At 39.5% G+C, this 27,468-nt stretch overlaps 1 protein-coding gene across 2 annotated transcripts in view; it reads right to left on the bottom strand.

Moving 5' to 3' along the window:
• Positions 1–27,468, bottom strand: part of BICD1 (BICD cargo adaptor 1) — a 280,674-nt gene that overhangs the window by 40,566 nt on the left and 212,640 nt on the right. For both annotated transcript variants that reach the window (XM_057303224.1, XM_057303222.1), the window contains exons 12-14: positions 27,230–27,382; positions 19,925–20,350; positions 1,289–2,383 (exon numbers count right to left, since the gene is read on the bottom strand). In XM_057303224.1, coding sequence (XP_057159207.1) covers positions 1,289–2,383; positions 19,925–20,350; positions 27,230–27,382 — 1,674 coding nt within the window. The remainder of the gene's footprint in view (positions 1–1,288; positions 2,384–19,924; positions 20,351–27,229; positions 27,383–27,468) is intronic.

Here is a 27,468-nt window from a genome sequence, read left to right as displayed (position 1 = left end):
GATGTTATTTGAATGGCTTGACCAAGAATGCCCAGGATATTATGTCTTTAATAAAGGTTGTCTAAGCCTTATCTATTATGGTATTAGTAATATGGTATTGGCTATTGATGATGACTCTAAGTCACTGGGTCTTTGGATTGTAGCAGTTTATGGTAACAAATTCTTTCACTCTGACCTCAAATTGGAGTTAGATCTCTTACAAATCCTTTATTCATCCTAACCTTTTCTATCTCCCTGAAGTGATGACACAAAAGAAGGTCCTAATTTGCCTTTAGATTTATATAAAACATGTTTATAGTGCAACAATATTACTGCTTGCAGGATAGACCTCTTAATTACATCAGTGGATTTATGGGAACTGAAGATAAAGATGCTAGAAACCTGTACTGTGGATGACATAATAATGGTGTGGTTTCCCCCAAATAAGGGCAAAAGAAGGAGCACTGCATCTGAAATCATTCCCCAACACCAGCACTGCTTACGTTTGCAAGAAGGTATCTGATGTTTTGTTGTTTCTCTTTATCACCACCCTTTATTAGCACCCTTCCCAAATGTATCTTTCAAGGTTTACTTTCCAGAGAAACTAAACAGAAATTAAAAATATTTTCCCATCTGTATTTCATAGCACTCCCACCCAGGTAAAACTAAGGGGTGGAAAACGAATTCAGTCGTGAAGGAGATCTAAGGATTAGTCAGGTAGGGTCCTGTTGCAGCATTCCCGCTTATTCCAGGACAAGATCTATTGTTAGGAAAAGTTTTCTACTGCTTCAGCTCTGACCTAGGTGAATTAACACCCCAATTGAACCTAAATTTCAGATATGTGGTCACTGGCAGAGCTAGTGGACATTCTATCTCTATCTCTGTCTCTGTCTCTAGACCTCTGTTTGCTCTCACCACTTGCCAGGGTATCTCCCTGGTGTAAGGTGCCATGCCAGCCTATTCTCCACCCCTATCACCTGTTTCCCCACTCAATGCTTGCTGGACTCCAGCTAAGTACTGCCTGAATTGCCTTTCTACCTCTGCAACTGGATTCTCCTTGGATCCTTCTTTAACTGCCTCACCTCTACCTCTCTCGAGAAGGGGATTGTTACCCTCCCATATCATCCACTCACTCCCTAAAAAATAAGTCTTACATTCTGATCTGGCACTGGGACATAGCTTGATTTATTCCTCTGCTGACCAGGAATCTGCACTCTCATCCCGATGATAATGGACACTCAAAAACATTAAAGAATTAACTAGTTAAGAAAGCGTTGGCTAGCATGCGTTGTCAGTAGAATGAGATCACCTGTTTGTTGGCTTTCAGCACTGCCCTCAGTGTGGCGATCTGTTCCCGTTTGGTGCTCAGCAGGGACTTGAGCTTGAGGATCTCTTCCATTAAGGCTTCCTTGTCTTTATCGATCATGGGGGCCAGCTCCCGAGCCGCTGCTCTTTGACGAGACAGTTGCAAGGACCGGTCCACAGCTTTCTGCAGATGCTTGATTTGGTCCCGGATTATGGCATTAAGGTTGTAGATATTCATTGGCTCTTTGCGGATGTCACTTGTATCTAATACTGGAGATGACGGCGGGGCAGTAATAACAGGAGAGATTGTGGGGGTCTTGGTTGGACTTGGTTCTTTGCTGGGCTCTGTGTTTTCTTTTGAAACTGGTTCAGATGAGGTCCTTGTTTCTACAGGGGATGACACACCTCTCCTGGCTAATCGTGGAGACAAAAGTCCCCTGGGATCATCTGGCCCTTTCAGGCTGCCACTACGGGTGACTCTGCTTTGCCTGTAATAGTCCAGCATGACTCTGTTGGGGGTTTCATTATTACACAGACACACATGGTGGTAAAGCTGGGCTAGCTCCTCACTAAACGTCACCAACTCATCCTGGGCTGTATTCAGGGTATTGTGATTTTCGTTGGCTATGCTGGTCATCTTTTGCAATTCCTTCTCCATGTGGGCCATCTTCTCTCCACTCTCCTTGGTGGTCTTCTCAAGACTTGTAACCTGCTCATCATACATTTGGATCTTACTCTCATACTTGGCTTTCTCTTCAGTATAGTTTTCTACAGATTTATTATATTTCTCCTTTAAGGCCTTAATTTCAGCTTTCAAATCAATCACTTCAGTTACTGCTACCCTATATTTGCATTCAAGGATCTCTAAGCCATTGATGTCCACTTCGTAGTCATGGGCCTCCTCCCCTGAGTCCCGACCCTTCTCCCCATCCAGCTCAGCCTTGAGTTCTTTGCTGCTCTGTAGGCCTCTCATGGCATTAACATGTTCTGTGAGCCGGTGCACCCGTTCATGCTGCTCCGTTAGTGCCCCCTTGGTGTGTTCCAGCTGCGTTTGTGACTCTTGGAGATTGGCCAGAAGAATGGCCTTTTCCCGCTCTACCTGTAATGGCAAAAAAAAAAAAGTCTCTGAATGACTTCAATGCAATGCCAATGAGGCACTCGATCCATTCATAGTCAGGCATTCAAAATAACTGCAGCAGAGCCAATGTCCTCATTATTTCAAATTAAATTGGAGTGTGTTTTCTAATTTCAGCAGTTCTGGTAAGTCAATCAGTCTAAAAGTACATCATTTTAAAAGAATTATGCTATGCATATTTACTCATCCAAATTCTCATGCATTATACACAGACACTCATGAAACTTGAATGTTACTCAAACAATCTTATTTTTATCTTTTAACACCTTGTAGAAAACATAACATGATATCAAGAGATAGTACTTGGCACTGTCTTTATTTTGAGAGCCTTAGAGTATATCTGCTCCTTGGTTCATGTGGGAAAAGTGACTGTCTCAAGGTGCCTATGAATCATCCTCTCCTTCCGAAAGCTCAACCCCAAATCAGATTTAACATCTAAGGCTTTAACTTACTAAATAATGCTAGGAACCTTAACCATTCCCTTAAAAAATAGGTATTTAATCCCCAAAATAGACATGTACTACATTTGATAGCTTTTAATATAAAAGGCAGAGAACACAAAGTTTTAGGGTTAAAAGAACAATTTACAAACCATATCAATTCCTTCAGTCCAAATAGGAATTTTAAAAATTAGCAATTTATTTGAATATCATGACAGTTTTGTTATTATATAGATAGTATTATTGTATATTGAAAAATATTCTGGTCTCAATATAAAATACTTTCTCATCAAACATAAGTATACAAGAAATTATAACAGGAGAATTTAAAAAACCATTTTCTGTCCCTACATATAGGTAATCACTATGAATTAAAAGTTTTTACATGCTTATAACATAAATGTGTTTTTCAATAAGCAAATATTATTGAGACCTGCTTTAAAGATAACAGATTAGTGTTGACTCTATCTAAAGGAATTTATCAATTTGAATTTTTTAATTTTCCTGGATCATACATTACATCCCTCCAAACTTCTAAATTGCTAGGAGGTAAGTAAAATTATTATTATTATACTGATATGATAAATACCAATTTTAAACTGCAATTAACACCAGCATATTAGTTTAGGAGATCTATTCCTATCTATAAATTTGTAATACAGTATAGTAGTAGTTTTTTTAATAGATTGAGATATTGCCAAACTTTATTTTTTAAATTAAAAAAAAAAAGGCTTATTTATGTATTTTAGAGAGAAAGAGAGAGAGAGAGAGAGTGGCAGGATGGGGGAGAGGGAGAGAGAGTCTTAAGCAGACTCTGTGCTGAGTGCAGAGCCCTATGCAGGGCTTGATCTCATGACCCTGAGATCACAACCTGAGCCAAAACCAAGAGCCTGACACTTAACTGACTGTGCCACCCAGGCACCCTAGTAGAATAGTATTTTTATGATCCTTTGTGGTATACGATATCCTTCATATTATTATCATATATAGACAGTCCTCACTTAAGGTTCTAATATACATGAATCTCAGTGACCATAGTTAGTTAAAACACCAGTCCCCCAAATCACAGTACATTAACTGTGAACAACCTGAGCAGTACATTTCAATGACAAGCACATTAACCGTGAGCAATGTGCAAAGTATAAACTTTGCTGCTTCAATCTATAAAATCACTACATAATAACATCATGACCAGTGACCAATCATATCACTTCTTTCAAAGTGTTTCAGTGATTGGTCATGGTGTATCTGTTATTCAGTTCATTCACAGAGAGCAAAGTGTAGCTGTGCTCTCCTGTCTTCTTGTCTCCCAATGGTAAATCCACATGATGTTTTACCGAAATAGATAGTCCAAAAAGTGAAATGGGAAAGAAAGAAAGAAAGAAAGAAAGAAAGAAAGAAAGAAAGAAAGAAGAAAAGAAAGAAAGAAAGAAAGAAAGAAAGAAAGAAAGAAAGAAAGAAAGAAAAAAGAAAGAAAGAAAGAGAAAGAAAGAAAGGGGAATGGAAGAGAAAGGAAGGAAGGAGAGAAAGAAAAAGGGAGGGAGGGAAGGAAGGAAAGGAAGGAAAGAAAGAACAAGTAGCAGAGAAACTAAGAGTGATGACATTGGAAGTAAAATCTGAATCAGATCTAAATGGAGTTACAGAAGAAATATTTGAATGTGACAATGTTGACACTGATGTCATTTGAAAGGATTTAGATATGCAGCCAAAGTACCTGGTGAAGGAGAATGCATCAACATGAATCAAAAAAGTAGTTGTTATAAAAAGGATAAAAATGCCTAGAGGAAGTGACATGGGCACACTAAAGGTACTCTGAGAGATATCTTCAGACATTGAAAGTGCAACGGATAGGATGTTGAAAGCTGATCCAAACAGGAGTACGTCAATTTACCAAAGCATAGAAAAGCTTCTTGCTCCTATCATAAAACACATGATGAGAAGAAGGCAAGATTGAACTGTACTTGATAAGTGTTTTGGGTGGTGTAGGCACAATTTACATTTTTGTTTCAAAAGCTTGGATATCTTTGATATTATATAAAATGTAAAGTTAATTTCCCTAGTCTTTTTGGGGGGTGTTAAATTTTTATTTCAAAGATAAGTTTTTTTACAAGGAAAACTTTAAATATATTTCTACTTTTTGGATTACAGTGTACTAAGTAGTTCTATTTTTTCATTTCTTTATACATTTATAACCAACAGTAAGAGAATTTTTAATGTTTTGACAAAAATTTTTTAAAGATCATAGAACAGAGGGCACCTGGCTGGCTCATCTGATAGAGCGTGAGATGCCTGATCTCGGGGTCATGAGTTCAAGCCCCACATTGGGTGTTGAGCTTACTTAAAAAAAAAAAAAGCTCACAGAACAGTTGAATTTTCTCCATTAATTATGACTTTGTTTTGCATGGTTTCAGCTAGCACAATCATTTATGGCCTAGCAATTTCATGCAAAACAAGGACTGCCTGTATGGTAGGTCATGAAATGAGAACTAAAAATACAGTTTTTGTTATTTTAAATTATTATTAGAGGCTGCTAAGTTGTAGCTTTGATTTTTATGACATAGTACTTGCCCATATCTGGAACACAATCCACAAGTTACATATTATGGCTGCAGAAACCAAAATATTCCAAAAAAATAGTGTAACAGGTTAAAAAAGAAAAAGCCGCCTGGGGCTCTAGCATCAGAGAACTCGACTCTAATTTTGGCACTAACATTTACCTAGCTATGTGGCTCTGGGCAAGCTACAGTTTATGAACTTATAAAAGGATGATTTAGTAAGACAGTGAATATAATGTTCAAGGTATTATAATGTTAACCATCGTTAACGTTTGGGTAACTGGTCATTCCCATGACCAAAATGTTTCTGTATGGCAAACACATTAGTTTCACAGGTTTGTATCTGTATGTGCAAAAGCAACTCTTTCATTTCAGAGTCAAGATATATTCCAATACAAATCCTCTTAGTTGGGTCTTATTAGGTATAACAAATTGTATTCCCATAGCTGAAGATGAACTGATTTATCCAGACTATTGGGCAATAATTTAAGTGAAGAACCCAGGTAATTAGGTAATGTGGTACTTGGTGAAAAACCAAGTTATTTGAATTTTTGATAAAAAATAAATCTCCTAAATATTCTGTATTGCTATTGCAATATAATCTCAGTGAAAATGGATTATTTCAGGAGTATTCTTTTCTTTTTCTCTTGAAAATTAAGTGAATTTGCTCTGAAAAGCCTAAACATCATTTGATCAGTATACATGATTACAACAGACAAAGCTGTTTTCTTTTTTTAAAAAAATTATTTATTTATTTATTTGAAAGAGAGAGAGTGAGAGCGCACACACAAGCAGGAGGGGAGGGGTAGAGGGAGAGGGAGAAGGAGACTCCCTGTTGAGCAGGGAACCCACTTGGGTCTCCATCCCAGGATCCTGGGATCATGACCTCAGCCCAAGGCAGCAAGTTATCAGGAGTAGAATCACTTGAACAGAATGATATCCAAATTTACAGATACACACACACACACAATTTTTTCCAGACAATTATGATTGGTCTGCTCCCCCTGCAAAGATAACTAAATTGTAGATAATTTTATACAACTCCAGCATGATATTTTCACTCAGTTATTGAGATCTGGAATACCTTAAATTATATTTGGATTTCAGAAGCAGTGCATAAACTATTTAAGATATGTTGTGCTTTGAATTAATAAATGCAAAGCACTTCAAATATTAAAATTGCTATTCATTTTAAGTGTACTATTTTAATCTCCATTTGTGAAGAACTTATCCAAGAGACACTTGCTGAGTTAACTATCATCTTCTATAGTGACTAAGAATGGTTGCTGAGTGTACTGAGTGTCTGGAAGATACATACACAAAAGAGACCATATTCTATCTGATGTTTTCTGGAGAGGTTATTCTGAAGAACTGATAGATTTACCTTTTAGTCTTAAAAATATTATTTTAAAATCAGAATTGGCAGAGCACAGATTGGAACTCTTCTAATGGCACTACCTCATTCATTGTAACACTTTTTCCTCTAAAAATGAGGTTGAAACACTTCAGTACATTTTATTCTGGTCCAATTTTTATTTTGTTCAAAATCTTTTCCTAGTAAAAGCTTTTTTTATTTTTATTTTTTAAAGTAGGCTCCACGACCAGTATGGAGCCTGATGCAGGGCTTAAACTGATGATCCTGGTATCAAGACCTGGGTGGCTCAGTCGGTTAAGTGTCTACCTTCTGCTCAGGTCATGGTTTCGGGGTCCTGGGACTGAATCCTGCATCGGGTTCCCTGATCAGTGGGGAGTCTGCTTCTCCCTCTCCCACTGCCCCTCCCCCCACTTGTGCACGTGCACACACGTGCGTGCTCTCTCTCTCTCAGTCTCTCTCTCAAATAAATAAATAAAACCTTAAAAAAAAAAGAAAGAAAACAGTTTATTGGTTAGCTTCCTTCACTTTGCAAGAATATTGAGTACTGATAGATTCTTTTGTGGAAGAACAAAAAAGAAGATAATCAGAATTTGCACGTTCATATTAAGACTTCTATAAGAAAAGAAATCAAAGCTGTTTTATAGGCTATTAATTTTCATAGTCTTTATCCTGGTCAACTGACTCTCAATTTGATACATGAATGCTTGGTGTGATTAATGGTATACATAGTATCAACATGCGCAAATAGGACTCAGAAATAAACAATTTATTCTTCTCTGCTTGATGTGAAGCAATTCTGGTAATGCATATCTGTGCCCGGACAAACAGGAACTGTGAAAAAGATCAACCCAGTGCAAAATTAGCCTGATGAAACAGAGTTACCACATGACCTAGCAATTCCACTCTTAGGCATATACCAAAGAGAATTAAAACATAGGTGCACACAAAAACTTGTACATAAATGTTCATGCCATTATTCATAAGAGTCAGAAAGTGCAAACAATTCTTTTTTTTTTTTTTTTATTAATAATGATTTTTTATTATATTATGTTAGTCACCATACAGTACATCCCCGGTTTTCGATGTAAGGCTCGATGATTCATTAGTTGTGTATAACACCCAGTGCACCATGCAATATGTGCCCTCCTTACTACCCATCACCGGTCTATCCCATTCCCCCACCCCCCTCCCCTCTGTAGCCCTCAGTTTGTTTCTCATAGTCCATAGTCTCTCATGTTTCATTCCCCCTTCTGATTACCCCCCCCTTTCTTTATCCCTTTCTTCCCCTACTGATCATTCTAGTTCTTATGTTCCATAGATGAGAGAAATCATATGATAGTTGTCTTTCTCTGCTTGACTTATTTCACTAAGCATTATCTCCTCCAGTGCCGTCCATGTTGTAGCAAATGTTGAGAACTCATTCTTTCTGATTGCTGAGTAATATTCCATTGTATATATGGACCACAACTTCTTAATCCAGTCATCTGTTGAAGGGCATCTCGGCTCCTTCCACGATTTAGCTATTGTGGACATTGCTGCTATGAACATTGGGGTGCATATGGCCCTTCTCTTCACTACGTCTGTATCTTTGGGGTAAACACCCAGTAGTGCAATGGCTGGATCATAGGGTAGCTCAATTTTTAACTTTTTAAGGGACCTCCACACGGTTTTCCAGAGTGGCTGTACCAACTTGCATTCCCACCAACAATGTAGGAGGGATCCCCTTTCTCCACATCCTCTCCAACAATTGTTGTTTCTTGCCTTGTCTATTTTTGCCATTCTAACTGGCGTAAGGTGGTATCTCAGTGTGGTTTTGATTTGAATTTCCTTGATGGCTAATGATTTTGAACATTTTTTCATGTGTCTGTTAGCCATTTGTATGTCTTCATTGGAAAAGTGTCTGTTCATATCTTCTGCCCATTTTTTGATTTGTTTATTTGTTTCTCGTGTATTGAGTTTGAGAAGTTCTTTGTAGATCTTGGATACCAGTCCTTTATCTGTAGTGTCATTTGCAAATATATTCTCCCATTCCGTGGGCTGCCTCTTAGTTTTTCTGACTGTTTCCTTGGATGTGCAGAAACTTTTAATCTTGATGAAGTCCCATAAATTCATTTTATCTTTTGTTTCTTTTGCCTTTGGGGATGTGTCATGAAAAAGGTTGCTTAGGCTGATGTCGTAGAGGTTGCTGCCTATGTTCTCCTCTAGAATTTTGATGGATTCCTGTCTCACATCGAGGTCTTTCATCCATTTGGAGTTTATTTTTGTGTATGGTGTGAGATAGTGGTCAAGTTTCATTCTTTTGCACGTAGCTGTCCAATTTTCCCAGCACCATTTATTGAAGAGACTGTCTTTTTCCCACCGGATGTTTTTTCCTGCTTTATCAAATATTAGTTGCCCAAAGAGCTGAGGGTCCATTTCTGGGCTCTCTATTCTGTTCCATTGGTCTATGTGTCTGTTTTTGTGCCAGTACCATGCTGTCTTTGTGATCACAGCTTTGTAGTACAGCTCGAAATCCGGCATTGTGATGCCCCCAGCTTTGTTTTTCCTTTTCAACAGTTCCTTGGAGATTCGGGGTCTTTTCTGGTTCCATACAAATTTAAGGACTATTTGTTCCAGTTCTTTGAAAAACGTTCTCGGTATTTTGATCGGGATAGCATTGAAAGTGTAGATTGCTCTGGGTAGCATGGACATTTTAACTATGTTAATTCTTCCGATCCATGAGCATGGAATATCTTTCCATCTTTTTATGTCTTCCTCAATGTCTTTTAAGAGTGATTTATAGTTTCTAGAATATAGGTCCTTTACGTCTCTGGTTAAGTTAATTCCAAGGTAACGTATGGTTTTTGGTGCTATTGTAAATGGGATGGATTCCCTGATTTCTCTTTCTTCGTTCTCGTTATTCGTGTACAGAAATGCAACTGATTTCTGAGCATTGATTTTGTATCCCGCCACGTTACTGAATTGCTCTATAACTTCTAATAGTTTGGGAGTGGCTTCTTTTGGGTTTTCCATATAGAGTATCATGTCGTCTGCGAAGAGAGACATTTTGACTTCTTCTTTGCCGATTTGAATACCTTTGATCCCTTTTTGTTGTCTGATTGCTGTTGCAAGGACTTCTAGTACTATGTTGAATAATAGTGGCGAGAGTGGGCATCCTTGTCGTGTTCCTGATCTTAAGGGAAAGGCTTCCAGCTTTTCCCCATTGAGAATAATATTTGCAGTAGGCTTTTCATAGATGGCTTTTATGAGATTGAGAAATGTACCTTCTATTCCTACACTCTGAAGGGTTTTAATCAGGAAAGGATGCTGTATTTTGTCAAATGCTTTTTCGGCATCGATTGAGAGGATCATATGGTTCTTGAGTCTTTTCTTGTTGATATGATGTATCACGCTGATTGATTTGCGAATATTGAACCACGCTTGCATCCCAGGTATGAATCCCACTTGATCGTGGTGGATAATCCTTTTAATGAACTGTTGGATTCTATTAGCAAGTATCTTGTTGAGGATTTTGGCGTCCATATTCATTAGGGAAATCGGTCTGTAATTCTCCTTTTTGAGGGAGTCTTTGCCTGGTTTGGGGATCAATGTAATATTGGCCTCATAGAATGAGTTTGGTAGCTTTCCTTCTGTTTCTGTTTTTTGAAAAAGCTTTAGGAGAATAGGTATTATTTCTTCTTTGAATGTTTGGTAGAATTCCCCAGGAAAACCGTCCGGGCCTGGAGTTTTGTTATTTGGAAGGTTGTTTATCACTGACTCAATTTCTTCATAATTAATTGGCCTGTTTAAGAAATCAATTTCTTCCGGTTTCAATCTTGGTAGTTTATAGGTTTCCAGGAAGGATTCCATCTCTTCCAGATTGCTTAGTTTATTGGCATATAGCTGTTGATAAAAATTTCTAATAATCCTTCCAATTTCAATGGTGTTCGTCGTGACCTCTCCTTTTTCATTCATAATTTTAATAATCTGGGTCCTTTCTCTTTTCTTTTGGATAAGTCTTGCCAGTGGTCTGTCAATTTTATTGATTCTCTCCAAGAACCAGCTTCTAGTCCTGTTGATCTGCTCTACTGTACTTCTGGTTTCTGCTTGATTGATTTCAGCTTTAATTTTGGTCAACTGCTTCCTTGTGCGTGGATTAGGCCTGTCCCTCTGTTGCTGTTCCAGCTTCTTGAGGTGAGAATATAAAAACTGCATTTTAGATTTTTCTATTCTTTTGAGTGAGGCTTGGATGGCTATGTATTTCCCCCTTAGGACTGCCTTTGCAGTATCCCATAGGTTTTGGACTGTTGTATTTTCATTCTCATTGGTCTCCATAAATTGTTTAATTTGATTTTTGATTTCCTGGTTTATCGAGTCATTCCTGAGCAGGATGGTTCTTAGTCTCCAAGTGTTTGAGTTTCTTCCAAATTTTTCCTTGTGGTTGAGTTCCAATTTCAGAGCGTTGTGGTCTGAGAATATGCAGGGGATAATTTCAATCTTTTGGTATCGGCTGAGACCTGTTTTGTGTCCCAGAACATGGTCTATTCTTGAAAATGTTCCATGGGCATTAGAATAGAATGAGTATTCTTTGGTTCTGGGGTGTAGTGTTCTATATATATCTAAGAGGTCCAACTCGTCGAGTATGGCATTCAAAGCCTTTGATTCTTTGCTTAGTTTTTGCCAGGGTGTTCTGTCTATTTCTGAGAGTGGAGTGTTGAGGTCCCCTACTATTAATGTATTTTTATCTATATGTCTCTTTATTCTGGTTAAGAGTTGCCTTGTGTATCTTGCTGCTCCCCTGTTGGGGGCATATATATTTATAATTGTCATATCCACTTGTTGAATACTTCCTTTAAGAATAATATAGTGCCCTTCTGCATCTCTAACTATAGTCTGTAGTTTAAAATCCAATTTATCTGATATGAGAATTGCTACCCCAGCTTTCTTTTGAGGTCCATTTGCGTGAAAGATGGTACTCCATCCCCTTACTCTCAGTCTGAATGCATCTTTGGGTTCGAAATGAGTCTCTTGTAGACAGCAAATGGATGGGTCATTTCTTTTTATCCAATCTGCAACCCTGTGGCGTTTGAAACCAGAATTTAAACCATTAATGTTCAGGCTGAGTACTGAGAGATATGCTTTTAATTCTGCCATGTTGTCAGTAAAGTCTTTGTTTGTATTGGCTGTGACTTTCTGTTTTGTATCACTCTTGGGGCCTTTTTACTTTTATAGAACCCCCCGTAATACCTCCTGTAGGGCTGGTTTCGTGGTTACGAAATTGGCTAGTGACTGTCGATTCTGAAATGTCTTTATTTCTCCATCAATTCTGAATGACAGCCTTGCTGGATAAAGGATCCTTGGCTGCATGTTTTTCTCTGAAAGAGCTTTAAAAATGCTCCCCCAACCCTTTCTCTCATTCCAGGTCTGTGTAGACAGGTCTGATGTAATTCTGATGCCTTTGCCTTGGTACGTGAGAAATTTCTTTGCCCTGGCCGCTTTCAATACTGTATCCTTGGATCTCATATTTGCGAGTTGCACTATGACGTGACGTGGTGTAGGTCTGTCATGGTTGAGCTTGGGAGGGGTCCTCTCTGCCTCTTGGACACGAATTTTTGTTTCCCTTGCTAGATTAGGGAAGTTTTCAGCTACAATTTGTTCAAATATCTCTTCTAGACCTCTGTTTTTCTCCACCCCCTCGGGGATGCCGATGATTCTAACATTGGATCGTTTCGTTGAGTCAGTAATCTCCCGTAGCCAACATTCGTGGGCGTGGATTTTTTTAAGACCATCTTCTATTTTTAATTTTTCCTCTATTAACCCATCCTCCAATTCACTAACCCTTTCCTCCGCTTCCGTGACCCTGGCCGTCAGAGCCTCTAGTTTTGCCTGCATTTGGCTCATAGAATTTTTAATTTCTGTCAAATTCGCTCTCATTTCCGCCCTTAGGGATTGTATATTCTCAGTAATATTTTCCTGAATACTTTTTTCAAGTCTACTCATTATCTTGACCATTGTTACTCTGAATTCCATTTCTGATAATTTGGTTACATCCATATCCGTTACTTCTGTGGCAGAGGCCCCTGACTCACTGTCCTTTCTTTGCTGGGGGGGGCTTCTCCTTCTTGTCATTCTGATGAAGAGAGGTTGCGGGGTTTCCAGAGCCCAAAATTATTGACTGGGTCCCAGGCCGTGCCCCTTGTTTTATAGGGATCTTAGAGATGTGGGCTTCTTCTTTAAAGATTTTATTTATTTACTTATCTGAGAGAGGGAGACAGACAGCAAGAACGGAACAGAAGCAGGGGAGTGGGAGAGGAAGAAGCAGGCTCCCAGCGGAGGAGCCCGATGAGGGACTCCTTTCTGGAACGCCGGGATCACGCCCTAAGCCGGAGACAGGCGCTCAATGACTGCGCCACCCAGGCGCCTGGGTTGTGGGCTTCTTGATTTTTCAGCCTGCCTTCTGTGTTCTGGGGGAGGGGCCTGCCGCGCCGATACTCAGGCAGCCCTGTTTGGGTAGAGTCTCCGTGTCCCCTGCGAGGGAGGATGGGGATGGGCACTCTCTGAGCCGGTATTTCCAGGCTTTTGTTCTCTGGCGGCTTTCCCTGGCGGCCGGCTATGCCTCTTCTGAGGGTCAGAGCAGCAGAGGCTGCATTGTCGCAGAACAGAGGGATTGCGGCCCGTTCTCCACTGATGTTCTGGCCACTTTAACTCTGTTACTGTTGGTGCTGCTCAACCCTGCGGCGTCCCGGGATGTGCGCACCAACTCGGCGACCCTGCCCTCACTTCCAGGGCCGGCGCGTCTCTGTCCTTTGTGTTTCTAATGCCGCCAGCCACCGGCCGCCCCCTCTCTGTCCTTTGTGTTTCTAATGCCGCCAGCCACCGGCCGCCCCGCACGCTCCCGGGTCTCCCGGTCTCAGTCTATGCCCGGTGAGCACACCTCGATTCCGGAGTTTCGTGAGAAGCCTGGTGGCACGCGCACCCGGTTCAGGGTCTCAGTCTGCTGTTTCGCGGGTGCCGACCGCGAGTCCGCCCGCTCCCCCGTGCAGGTGGCCCGCCAGCCGCCAGCCGCCCCGCGCGCGCTCCGGGAGTTCCCGGTCTCAGTCTGGATCCCGTGAGCACACCGGGATTCCGGTGTTCCGGGAGATGCCTGGTGGCGCGCGCGTTCACGGCTCACCGGTCTCAGTCCGCTCTCTCGCGGGTGCCCTCTGTGTGTCTTCCCGCTCCCCCGTGCAGGTGGCTGCCGCTTCCCGGCGCCCAAACACGGCGGCTCCCTCCCCCTTCCGTTTATCTTCCGATATCCGTGCACGGTTTACAGCTCCCCTCTTGGTACCTCAATACTCAGCGCTGGAGATGTTCATTTGTAGAGATCCAGATGCATCATCCTGCGTCTCAGGCTGATTCCGTGGTTATTTAGGCTGGTCTGGTACCTATCCAGCTCGACTCAGGGGACCGGCTGAAAAAGGGGTCCCCTACTCCTCCGCCATCTTAACTCTCCCAGAAAGTGCAAACAATTCTTATGTTCATCACTGATAAATGGATATATAGAATGTGGTATATCCAAACAATGGAATATTATTTGACAATAAAAAGAATGAAGTACTAACACATGTTGTACTATGAATGAATCTCAAACATGTTATGCTAAGTGGAAAAAACCAATCATGAAAGGCCACCTGTTGTATGATTCCATTTACTTCAAATGTCCAGACCAGACAAATCTATCAAGACAGATTAGTGGTTGCTCGGGGCTGGAGTGGCTAATGGGTACATGATTTATTTTTGGTATGATGAAAATGTTCTAAAATTGACTGTGGTGATGGTTGCACAGCTCTGTAAATATACTAAAAACCATTGAGTTATCCTCTTTATTTGGGTGGATATATGGTATGTAAATTATATCTCCAAAAAGTTGTTCTTAAAAAAAAATGACATAGACTCTTCCCTTTTTGTTGTGATAAAAGATGTTCTTGTTATGTTTTCTGATACATGATAGAAAAAGTAAAGCTTCTGAGAAATGCATTTGCCTATAAAGCTTATATTAAAGGTAATCTTTAACTATAAAATCTGTAGTTGTTTAGGGAGTTGTCAGCTTTGACCTAGAAAGTTGTATTTGTCACTTTAAGTTTTAAAAACACAAACTGACCAATCTTCTTTGAATTAATTTCACCCATAAATATTTTGTCTTTTTTTAAGCACAGAGAATACTTAATTTGTTTGACTCTCTCTCTGTAGCAACTCTACTTCTAGGTTTTTTACTTTGAGCAAATGCTAAAAACATATCTATGCTTCAGTTTCCCTATCTGTAAAATGGGGATAACAATACTATCTACCTCATACAGTTGTTATAAGCCCCAACCGATTAAACAAATATATATAAATTGCTTTGAACTCTTATGGGACATATAGCAAATTGACCCCTTACCATCATTATAGGAAAAATTAAAATGGTCTTTAATAGAATGGATCTAAATATAATATGAGTCTTTATTTCTTTCACATCCATGAGGATACAACAGAACATCAATTTCAGTTTCACAGAAACATTGTTGTTTGTCACATTAAATGTGAAATTATATAGCTGAAGAAAAAAATCCAAAGGGTTTTCTCCCTAGTTTGACTCTCTGCAATGTGAGGTTAAACAGAGGCTATTTATCAAAGGCAGAAACTTTAGCATAAGCACAGAGACTCCTTTAAATAGATTAAGTAATTTAGTTTTCCCAGACAGGGTCTACTTATTTTCGTTCTAATAAAACTAATTAAGGTACTTGGCTGTCACTGGAAAATATCAATTACAGTTGCCCCTTGAACAATGCAGTACTGTTGATTGGAAGCCTTACCAATAACATAAATAGTTGATTAATACATATTTTGTATGTTATGTGTATTCTATACGTTTTTATAATAAAGTAAGCTAGAGGAAAAAAGTTATTAAGAAAATCATAACAAAGAGACACCTCTACAGTAGTGTACTGTATTTATCCAAAAAAACCCAACAACAAAACTGCATGTAAATGGACCTGCGCAGTTCAAACCCGTGTTGTTCAAGGGTCAGCTGTATAATCTATTTGAAATAATTGAGTCTTGAGGGCAATACAACTCTAGAAGGCATTATTTAAATTGCAATTGTCCTAGATTTTCATATTAATTATTACCATTTCCCAGCAGATGGCAGTATGATCTCTTTGACCTGGGTATGCTGTTTTCAAAAGGTTTCTTTAATTCTAAGGAAGAAAATTTTAAAAGCTGCATATTCCCTGGTACAGGGTGTTAGATCCCTCCCTGTGCCCCTCCATATCTCCACAAACTGTCAACATTAACGAAGCACAGGTGTTCGATTTGAAGGCACTTTGGACCCCGGCCAAAAGAAATCCTAAAAGACAAGGGAACTATGAAAGTACAAGCTGTGATATCCAAAGTATGCTGATATTAGAAGCTGAGGTACACAAGCCGGAGAGCTACCTAATAGTGTGGCAACTGCCATGCCTAAGACAGCCATAATTTCAAAATCCCAAGTGGCTTTAAATAAAAGTTTTCTCATAACTCACTGGGTGGTGATATTCAGACAGCTCTAGGCTTCCCTAGCAGCAAAAATTGCACCTGACTGATGAGAGACCTTTTCTGGTCCTCATTTTCTCCTCTTAGCATGAATAACCACATGTTTCATGACAGAAATGTTAATATTATTTGATCATTCACTGCTGCATCCGGTCCCATTAGGGATGTCACAAAATATATCACACATGCTGTATATTACCTTTCTACATTCTAAACATCTAATTTCAAAACACACCTGGCCCCGAGCATTTCAGATAGCCCCACTTAAAGTGCATTTCATTGCTTTCTCCTTGGAAGGTCCAGGGGAGTGGTACTGACACACAGTATATGCTGCAAGGTGCATTAGTACTGTTGTGCATCAGAACTGTCATATTCTTGGGGCGCCTGGGTGGCACAGCGGTTAAGCGTCTGCCTTCGGCTCAGGGCGTGATCCCGGTGTTATGGGATCGAGCCCCACATCGGGCTCCTCCACTATGAGCCTGCTTCTTCCTCTCCCACTCCCCCTGCTTGTGTTCCCTCTCTCGCTGGCTGTCTCTATCTCTGTCAAATAAATAAATAAATAAATAAGAACTGTCATATTCTTTTCAAGCCTCATTAACATCACAGACAATTGCAATAACTTCTAGGCAATGTATCCTGGCATGTTTTTTAATAATTTGTTTATTTATATAAATTAAACCCAAGGGATGCAGAGCTAAGGGAAATCTATCAGATTATAAACAAATTATGCATGCAAAGATACATCCTGCTATACTTGTACTCAACAAAATATATTCTTAGAAAAAGTTGATATGCTTTTTAAAAAAATGTTGCTTACCAAAAGACTTTGTCTAAAACAAAATTACGCATTAGTGTTGTTGGTTGTAGGGCTGGAAGCTGCAAAGCCCTTCCTGTGTTGAGCCTGGATTCCACAATTAAACGTGGAGCTAATTTTGGAACATAAAGCCCTGCCTGAGCCCCTCTATATCTTGACAAATTGTCAACATGAATTAAGCACTGGTACACAGTTTTCTGCTGTACTGAGGGAAGGTTTCCCCGGCCATGCTTTTCTCTCCCTTTTTGCAAAATGAACATCCCTTTGCAGACCTCACCCTCTGACACTTAACTGTTACCTTTCTGTATTCCTACCAGTGACCACATTAGTCCCTTCTGAGATGACTCTCCTAGAGCTAACCATCCAACAGTAAGTTAATATTAATAAAAGCTAAATAAATCCAGTGCTTAATAAATTAGAGGCACTATGGAGTTGAAATAGTAATAATATTTCACAATCAATGAGCATTTACTGTGTGCCTGGCCCTGTTTTAAGCACTCTTCACACATTAACTCATACACCAAGCCATTCTAACCAGGAAGGTATTTTGCAGCCCCCTTTGATGGAAGAGTAAAGTGCTGTCCCTCTAACAAGTTCCCAACTAGTGGTTGACCCTGGAGCATCTGAAACGCGTGGGGCGCTTTGGGTCATCAGGTTGACTGAAGAGCTGTAGCTAGCACTTAATGGGTTGGGTTCAGAGATGCTAGACCCCTTTTAGCTCACTAGTCTCTGACAATGAGGAATCGTCCCACCCCAAATGCAAATGACACTCCAACCATGAACCACTCTCTTGCTGAGAACTTGTCTCCACCATTCTTCTGTTAAATGACTCATCTCTTTTAGAATTTTGTATTATTTCAGATTACATTTAGGATTAAATGCGAAAACAGCTCTGAGCTTTCAGCCAATAGCTGACCTGGTTGAAAAGTGTTGAGCTGTTTTATGCATAAAAGCCCTTCTTCCTGTTACCCTCTGCACTATCACCATAGGAAGAAGAAACAAAAAGTCTCGGCACACTAACTTTGTACCCTAAAGCCACCAACATGATAGTTTAAGAAAAATTTTAGGGGCGCCCGGGTGGCACAGCGGTTGAGTGTCTGCCTTCAGCTCAGGGCGTGATCCCGGCGTTATGGGATCGAGCCCCACATCAGGCTCTTCTGCTATGAGTCTGCTTCTTCCTCTCCCACTCCCCCTGCTTGTGTTCCCTCTCTGGCTGGCTGTCTCTATCTCTGTCGAATAAATAAAATCTTAAAAAAAAGAAAAGAAAAGAAAAGAAAAATTTTATATTAGGGGCGCCTGGGTGGCTCAGTCATTAAGTGTCTGCCTTCGGCTCAGGTCATGATCCCAGGGTCCTGGGATCAAGCCCCACACCGGGCTCCTTGCTCAGCAGAAGCCTGCTTCTCCCTCTCCCACTCCCCCAGCTTGTGTTCCCTCTCTCTCGCTGTCTCACTCTCTGTCCAATAAATAAATAAAATCTTTAAAAAAAAAAGAAAAAGAAAAATTTTATATTAATTCTATTAATTTGGGGGCATGAATTCTTACAAATTATCTATCATGAAAAATTTAAAATATGTTTGCTATCAATCTAGTTGTATTAGTGTAAACTGAGCAAAAAGCCATAGAGAAATATTACCTACACAGACCTGGACTTTGCAGGCAGGTAAAAGTCTGAAGTATGAAATTCATTTTCTTCCAACGGCCATGCCTTCCTGATTTTAGTTAAACACCATGAAAGTGAATTCTTTGCTAGTAGCCAAAAGCACAGGGCAGGTAAAGTGCACGATATGTTAACTCTTGATGTGCTATTAATAATAAGCCCTTAAAATTAACATCACTGGTTCTTTAGTTTCTTATTTATTTCTGTTAATTTCACTTTTTAGTCATCATTTCTGTAAAGGCAGAATTATAAGCCCCATTTGCTATAGAAATAAATGCCTGCCAGAGTCTCGACAACCTCTAATTATCAGCGACATGCAAAGAACCTTGGGGGGATAACAGACTGAAGATCAAGCATCAAAGTTAATCACCTGACAAGCCTGTTGAACCAGATTCCTGGTTCAGCAGGTCTGTGTGGAGCCCAACAATTTGTAGTACTAAGAAACCCCCAGGAGATGGTGATGGTGGGGATACTGTTCCTCAGGCAAGATTTCCATCAGCACTCGATTAAGGTAGGGCAGGGAGGCCAGACCTAAACTAGAAAAGCCATTTCACAGTGAGATAAGCTTAAACGCCAGACTCTTCACAAGACATTTGAATTTGAAGATGCTAAAAAATTTAAGGCCTCGATCATGCTGGAATAAGAACTCCTTGGTTTCAGATCTATACCTGTTCTGTATTTTGAATCATATGATAACCCGGCTAATTTGTATACGGAAAGTCCTTCATGTCTGTTAAAGCTTAAGGTATTCCTGCGAAGTCTACCATTACTCTTGAAGCTATACATACAGTTGTTTGCTATGGAAAAGTTCATTTTTCTGTCATTTCACTAGTATGTATAGCTTCTGAATTTTTTTGTTAGAAACAGATGGAGAGGCTTGTCTCCCTTCACACCTGATTGCAATCTACTTTGTGGCTCTAAGATTTCTTAAAACGATGCAAATGAGACAAATGAGAGATTGCAACACATCTTCTGCGGGGTCTTTCTAAGACACTGTACTTTCAAAGTTGCCAGTTGAAGAAGAAGTATTTCAAAAAACAAGCTAGAAGTAAAATGTGAGAACAAGAAATCCCAAAACAGGCTACATGCAATCTACAAGAAATCCACTCTCACAGCCCTGAAGGAGATCTTACCTGCATAAGTTGTTGCTTCAACTTCTGTATTTCTGAAATGTTCAGCTCACTGAATAAGTCAGAAACAGGGTGTAGAGACTCTCCTTTCCTTAACGTGGGAGTCCGATAGTCTCCATTCAGTTTCACAAGGGGCCCATGGATATGCCCATTCATTTTGTCGTCATTGTTAGGTTCACTCGTGTCCTCCGTGAACTTGAGTCCATCAACAGAGATGCTGATGTGGTTATCGTTGAGGGTGATGTACTGGGAGAGCTCCTTCCGCAGGATGTTCTTTTGCTCCCTCTCATTTTTTAAGGTCTCAAGGGCTTCTTCTAGCTGGTGCTCCGCGATCTCTTTCAGACGGATGGCATCTTCCAGCTGGCTGTTTAGCAGCACAGTTTCCTCCTCAAATCGCTTAATCTCATGCTTTAAGCCTTCATATTCAACCTGAATTAGATAGGATAAAGAAGATTCATAAAACTAAAATTTGGGTCTTACAAAACTGCCATCAACCACTCCAGTAGACCTAATTATTTAAAAAATCAAAATGTTAGTCTACTCATTACGTTGTACACCTGAAACTAATATAATACCGTATGTTAACTAAAAACAAGAAACTGCACAGTGTAAAATAGGAGTCTACAAAATAAATCTAAAACAGTACCCAGTATATATACTCTTCAGGTAACATAGGATGGTTTCTTTGGAAATCATATATAATTTATAATGTATTATTATTATATAATTAATATATATTATATAATTTATAAATACTTTAAGTTATATATAATTTATATATATAAATTCAATTCTTAGCTGAAATGAAAAAGGTGTCTGTTTTAGGATTTCTTTTTATGGGGACCAATGACCAAAAGGGGGCACTGTTTGCTTAAAAAAAAACAGGAATTTTTTTTTTTTTTGAAGATTTTGTTTATTTATTTGAGAGAGAGAGAGAGAGACAGAGGATGAGCAAGGGGAAGGGGCAGAGGGAGAGGGAGAAGCAGGCTCCCCACTGAGCAGGGAGCCCTACTCAGGGCTTCATCCCAGGACCTGAGATCATGACCTGAGCCAAAGGCAGACACTCAACTGACTGAGCCACCCAGGTGCCTCCAGGAATTTTTTAAAAATAAGTTTATCAGAATACTTACGACCAAGAAAATATTTTATCATCACTATTACTTTGTTTTAGTTAATTACTAATGATAAGGAAATGTTTATATTCGGAGATAGATTAGCTAAAAGACCACAATAAGAATTTAATCTGAATAAAATATGTTTGAGAGTAAAATGAAGCAAAGAAAAATTTTATATGCTTATGGATAGAATCTGAAATAGCAGTACTGAGTACCTGACAACAAAAAAATATACTGCTATCAATGCAATATCCCTTTCAATTGAGAACCAAAGAGCCTGTGTAAACACCTCTTGGTCATGAAAGCCCACAAGTGAAAGAGATCTCTGCTCTAAACTGACAGGACTTCCTTGAGGTCTTTTCCATGACACTAACCACATGCCACTTTTTAATAACTATTTTATCTCCAGAACTATATTGTGGTCTCCTCAGAAGGAGGAAATACTTGTTATGCACCCAGGTGTCCCTCAGTGCTTCAATATTCCGTCATCGTGTTTCAACAGAATTCGTGCTCTTCAACAAGCATTTGCTGTTGTGAATGAAAAAATAAACTAGAAAAGGTAATATAGTATTAAGTCGTTATGATATTAGATACTAATGTAAACTATGTGCTTAGTTGTACATTTATTTTACTGTTTATATTAGTTTAAACTTGTATTTTAAGAAATGATTTTGTTTTTTATTTATTGTTTAGATTTTATTTATTTATTTGAGAGAGAGAAAGAGAGTGAGTGTGTGTGAGCAGAGAGGAGGAGCAGAAGTAGACTCCCCGCTGAGCAGGGAGCCAGAGGCAGGACCCAATCCCAGGACCCTGGGATCATGACCTGAGCCGAAAGCAGATGCTTAACCGACTGAGCCACCCAGGCGCCCCAAGAAATATTTTTTAAAATGAAAGAATAGGGATCATAGACCATTACCATTTTCATCTATTTCTATTCCACTCTCCACCCTACCCCCCTTCTTCACATAATCTCAGTGGAATGGCTTGTTTTGCAAAGGTTAAGATTACAGTTTTTGACATAGGTTTAGGTCAGATGTAGGTCTGGCTGATGTAACAGAGACCTAGATAACAGTGATTGAATCTAGATAGAAGTTTGGTTCTCTCTCCTGTCACACTATGGAGATAGACAGTCAAGGACCAGTAGGATTCTCTGCTCCATGAGGTCATCCAGGAACCAGGCTTCCTCTATCTTAATGCACTGCCTCCTACTCTGGTCCATATGATCTAAGGCGGCTTGCCACCTTGGTCATGTTTCAAGCAGTGGGTCAAAGTAAGAGGCACGCCCTTTCTCTTTAAGGACATGTCTCAAAAGGTGCTCATATCACTTCTTATAGCCCCCTGGCCAGTACTAATCACATGACACTTACTTACAAGGGAGGTGAAGAATATTGTCTTTACCCTGCATAGCCCTATGCTCAGTTAAAAACTGAGTAATACGGCACCTGAGTGGCTCAGTCGGTTGAGCGCCTGACTCTTAGTTTTGGCTCAGGTCATGATCTCAGTAGGACCTTGGATCGAGCCCCGTATTGGGCTCTGCACTCATCAGGGAGTCTGCTTGTGGATTCACTCTCTCTCTCCCTCTGCCCCTTCCCCTGCTTGCTCTCTCAAATAAATAAATAAATCTTTATACATACATACATATGTACGTACATACATACATACTGGGTAACACACTGGGAGAGGGGAACGATGGATATTGATGGACAACCAGTACTCGCTGCTCTACAAGACCACTGAATTTCACATGTCCATGATAGAAAAGACTCAAATCATGGAAGTTGCTTGGGATGAAAGAATCTAGGTCCTTGTGTCATGGTTTCTTCCATGCCTGCTTATATACTGTAAAGTCATCTTCCTCCTAACCTTCTCTTTTCCTTTCCCTGGACAACTCAGGATACCCACTTGCTAACATTTCCTAGTATTTCAACCAATCCTCTGACTGTTCGCAACTTACTTGATAGCTTACATTTGCAGACATTTCTTTAGTTGCACTGTAGACCTTTTATTCTGTCATTCTTATTAAACTGATAGCTTAGGCCAGGGATTGTCTAACATTAATGTGTCTTCTGGACAAAATCTAGCCCACCACCTATTTTTGTAAATAAAGTTTTATTAGAACACAGCCATACTATTTTGTCCCTGGCTACTTTCATGCTACAACAGTAGAGTGGAGTAGTTGGAAGAGACACTGTTAGAGATGTATTAGGCCTATAAAACCTAACATATTTACTACCTGGACTTCATAGAAAAAATTTACTGATTCCTGGGCTAGACTTGAAGACATTAATTTAGTTTGCACTGCAGATTTTTTTAATTTTGTAATTCATATTTAATTGATGGTAGGCTTCGTATAAAACCTGATCTCTTTCTCTCTGGACAGTTTCACTCACTCATTCAAATGTGGTTCAGGTTCCTAATATTCACTCAGCTGTTTCATATTTCTCTGCTTTGGCCAAGTCTGTCTTCTGGAAAACTCTTATTCAACCTTCAAGACCCATGTCAAAAATCTGATCCTAACTCCAGAGTTTTTATTGGCCCATTCAGGCAACAGGTGACTTTCTGGTGCCATCACTGTAAGGCTCAATCAGATGATTAGAGCCCCAACAAAGTGGAAGCACCAAGAAACAGGGATGAGAAAGCACTTAAATACTGATATCTGGGGGCACCTGGGTGGCTCAGTTGATTAAGTGTCTGACTCTCAAACTCAGCTCAGGTCTTGATCTTAGGGTCATGAGTTCAAGCCTCACATTAAGATTCATGCTGGACACGGAGTGTTCTTAAAAAAAAAAAAAAATTGACGCCTGACATTTTTAAGATAGCATCAAAGTAGTCACCATTAGAAAAATCAGTACTTTGGTGTGATTCCTTCTAGCAACCTCATAGTTGAGTAACTTTTTTCTCTTTAACTACATGAGGGTTGGGGTAAGTATCATAATCTTTACAGAGTTTAGGAAGTCTCAAGATCTTCATCCAGTCCTGTATTGCCAAATCTAACACATAGCTTTTAATATTCAATTACATGGATGGCTGTGAGTCTATTGACTGCCTTCCCTCCTGGGACTATAAATTCTTTAAGACAGTGACCATATCTTTTGTCCTTAAAAAAGTACATGGCCTCATAGAAAGTTACTCCTGAAACACTGGTTAAATGAAATCAAGCTGAATTGAATACGTTTCCTAGGTCTCTTATGATATTATTTCCTGATATAGAAGCATATCCCTGGAGGAAATGTTCTCCATAATATCAGTATGATTGAATTATTAATTTTAACAAGTGTTTTCAATGGTTAGATAACAACCACTGAGTGCTTTAGTTTAGTATGTGAGATATTAGGGACATAGGACTTATTATTTCTCCCCTACCTCCCACCAGTACATCTCTAGAAATTGAAGCTAACATAATTTCCTGCCCTGGTAGGTAACACTGGGATCAGGCAAATTTTCCTGTTAACCCTATGTTAACCAATACTGGGACTAGGCATAAAAAACGTAGCTGCTTGTGGGAAATACTTGTTCCTAGAAGATGAGACCCAACGAAAACAGCTTCCTCAAGACCCAAGTCAAGATCCTCACTTTGTTGTGCCTCCCAACTGACAGCCTTTATGTCACAAACTCAATCTATCCCAACCAGTTTCCCACCATGCAAAACCCAGTCCAGACCCTAAAATCCTATGAACACTCTTTCCCTAAACCTCCCATTTTGAGACATTACTGAGGCTCTCCCAAGGTGGGTGTTCTCTTACTGGAGAGGTCCAATAAATTGCTTATCACTGGGGCTTTCTGATGGGGAATTGACAGTCGACTCGACCTCTCTTTATGGCTGCTGCTTCTTCCTACGCTTCTTTCAGATATTTTGGTTTTAAAAAGTATCAAAGTATAAAATGTATTTGTAAGACGGGACCTGATTTTATTTTGTACACAGAACCACATCGGCACACAGAGGGATGTGGCTAAAGTTTTCAAAGTCAACTTTCTGATGTTCTTATATATTTCATATTTAGGATCACAAATAAAACTTGGTTTGGTTAATTACAATAATCTGACATTTCAGTTTCCTTTCTAAGCTAAAGAGTGAATATAAGCAAGAAAAAAACCAATTTACTCATTCTTTCAACAGATACTTCTTCAATGCCTTCTATGGGCCAGGCTCTATTCTAGATACTATATTACAGTTCACGGGGATGGAAAATAAACAACTAATATATAGAAACTATATAGGGAAAGAAAAGTGCTATTTAAACAACATTTAGAAAATAATCAATAGATAGCTAAAAGAAAAATGGAACTTCAGAAAAGGAAGAATCTTCTAGTTCTTTGAACTAAGCATTTTATAATGTTAGTAGCTTGGCTACTCAGAGAACTCTGACAGCCCAGGTCTGTTTTGTATAGGGAGTGCCAGTACAACGCAACATGCAGAGCAGTTGTGAGATTGAAAGCTAGACTTGTCATCTCTTTGAAAAAAAAATGTGGCATTTGTACATAAAATATTATACTGAACGCTTCATTAATTAGAAACAGAGTTTATGATGGATTCTAACTCCTGTCAATAAAGGCCAATAGTAGGAAAAAACCCCCAAAAACAAAACCCAGCATTTTCTTCATTGTACCACGACAGTACATCCCCTTGTCAGGAAATAAGCCAGACTGGCCCTTTGTGCAGGAAATAATCTCAAGTTAATTAATTAGACACTTAATTGGGAAAATTATCATATTGCATCCAGAAAATAAAATTAAAGTGATGTGTACATTTTCCCATTTGTTTGTTTTGTTTTTTTTTCAAACTTCTGAGTTAAGCCTTTGATTTCCATATTTCAATTACTGGTGGAAGGGCATGGGTAAACCATAAACAGTAATCAGCCAGGCTAACAGTACAAATTCCCACAGAAACGGCATCTGGGTTAATGAATCCTCGCAGGATACCTTGGCAGACTTTCAAAAATACCTAATACTGGCCCAAATTAACCTCCTGAGTAAATTAGTCTACCCCATGCAGGGATGGGAGGCTACAGCCCTCTGCCTGTGCAGAGAGCCGAGAGGATTTGTAAGCATTGGGCATAATGACCACTTCAACTAACTGCACTTCGAGCACATTTGCTTCAAGTCCTCTGCATTCTTCATCAGTAACCCCCCCACCCCCCCAAACCAAAATACCCTTCTTAAGAAGTTTCTGAGCATACTTAAAAAATTCTCAGTCTGATTTTCTTCACTGTGAGTCCACTGCCCCCAGCCAAGCTGAGACCTAGGATGCCTACAATACTGTCAACCCTCAGTACACAGCGCACAGTGAATCAGTGCTTAAAGGGGAAGGACTGAGGTCAAAACAAAGGCGATATCCTGGTAACCCTTTTTAATGGTCTGAAACCACCCTTTGTGCTCCCTGGCAGACATCTTGTTCCCTCAACACTCCAAAGCTGGAGGAAGTGGCAGTGATCAGAAGTCAAATTTCAATCGTGTCAATACACGCATTTTTTTTTCTTCTGGATTCTCTCTTTCCCTTCTTAACCCTTGTATCTACCAAAACCAAAAGTAGTTTTGGATAGAGATAAGAGCTTTGGAAGGGAGTAGAAGTAAGAGCATACATCTAGGCTGGCCTCTAAGTTTACTTACTAAGTTACATACTTTTGTTACTTACTGTAACAAACCACATGCAAACCAATCAGGAAAATAAAGCAATTAAGCCAGCTAAGCCTCACTACCAAAAAAACTTTAGTGTAGACATGCAATGTTTTTGGTCACATTATAGCTGGAAAAAAAGAAGAGATATTATCTTTCTCTTATAATTTTGTTCTTACTGATTTATATTTCGTAATTCCTTTCCATGTATGATTTAAAAGTAATTTACAGAAAGAAAGAGAGAGAGAAAGAGAGAAGGGACTGCTTTTAATGAGAAGTTGTCAGGTTAAATTGATTATAATACATTTCACTTCCACCTAAAATAAGTTAACACAGAGCTAAAGGATAAACGAAGGTTCTGGGTCTTATCCAGCAAAGCTTTATTGTAAATTATCCTTCTGGGTTTGCCTTTTAAATGTTAGCTTAAATAGGAGGGTTGGGAAATTTCAGCACATAAATATTGTGGGAAGATTAAGGTGATTTTGACAAGTTCCTTTCTGAGAAATAAAAAGATTTAATCTTCGTGGTCAGAAGATGTGGCTTCAACTGGAGTGTAACTAAAAAATTCCTTGACCCTTACCTGATTCTGCTTTAATGTGGACACGAGTTTCTGCAATGTGATATTTTCTTCTTCCAGCTCAGTGTAGTCCTGAAGGAGGCGGGCCTCTCGGAATTTGTATTCTCGGATTTCATCCTTCATCCGTATTCTCTGTAGCTCCACCATCTCATTGTTCTGAAACAACAGAATAAAGAGTCAATGTAAAACTTTCTTATTCTAGACTTTATAAAGTGCAGATCTCTTGGTGGTTAAAGATAATA

Source organism: Ursus arctos, unplaced genomic scaffold (assembly GCF_023065955.2).
Source record: "Ursus arctos isolate Adak ecotype North America unplaced genomic scaffold, UrsArc2.0 scaffold_26, whole genome shotgun sequence".
In the NCBI taxonomy this organism is placed as follows: domain Eukaryota; kingdom Metazoa; phylum Chordata; class Mammalia; order Carnivora; family Ursidae; genus Ursus; species Ursus arctos.
Note: the sequence above shows the minus strand (reverse complement) of the source record. Positions and strands in the feature narration are given on the sequence as shown.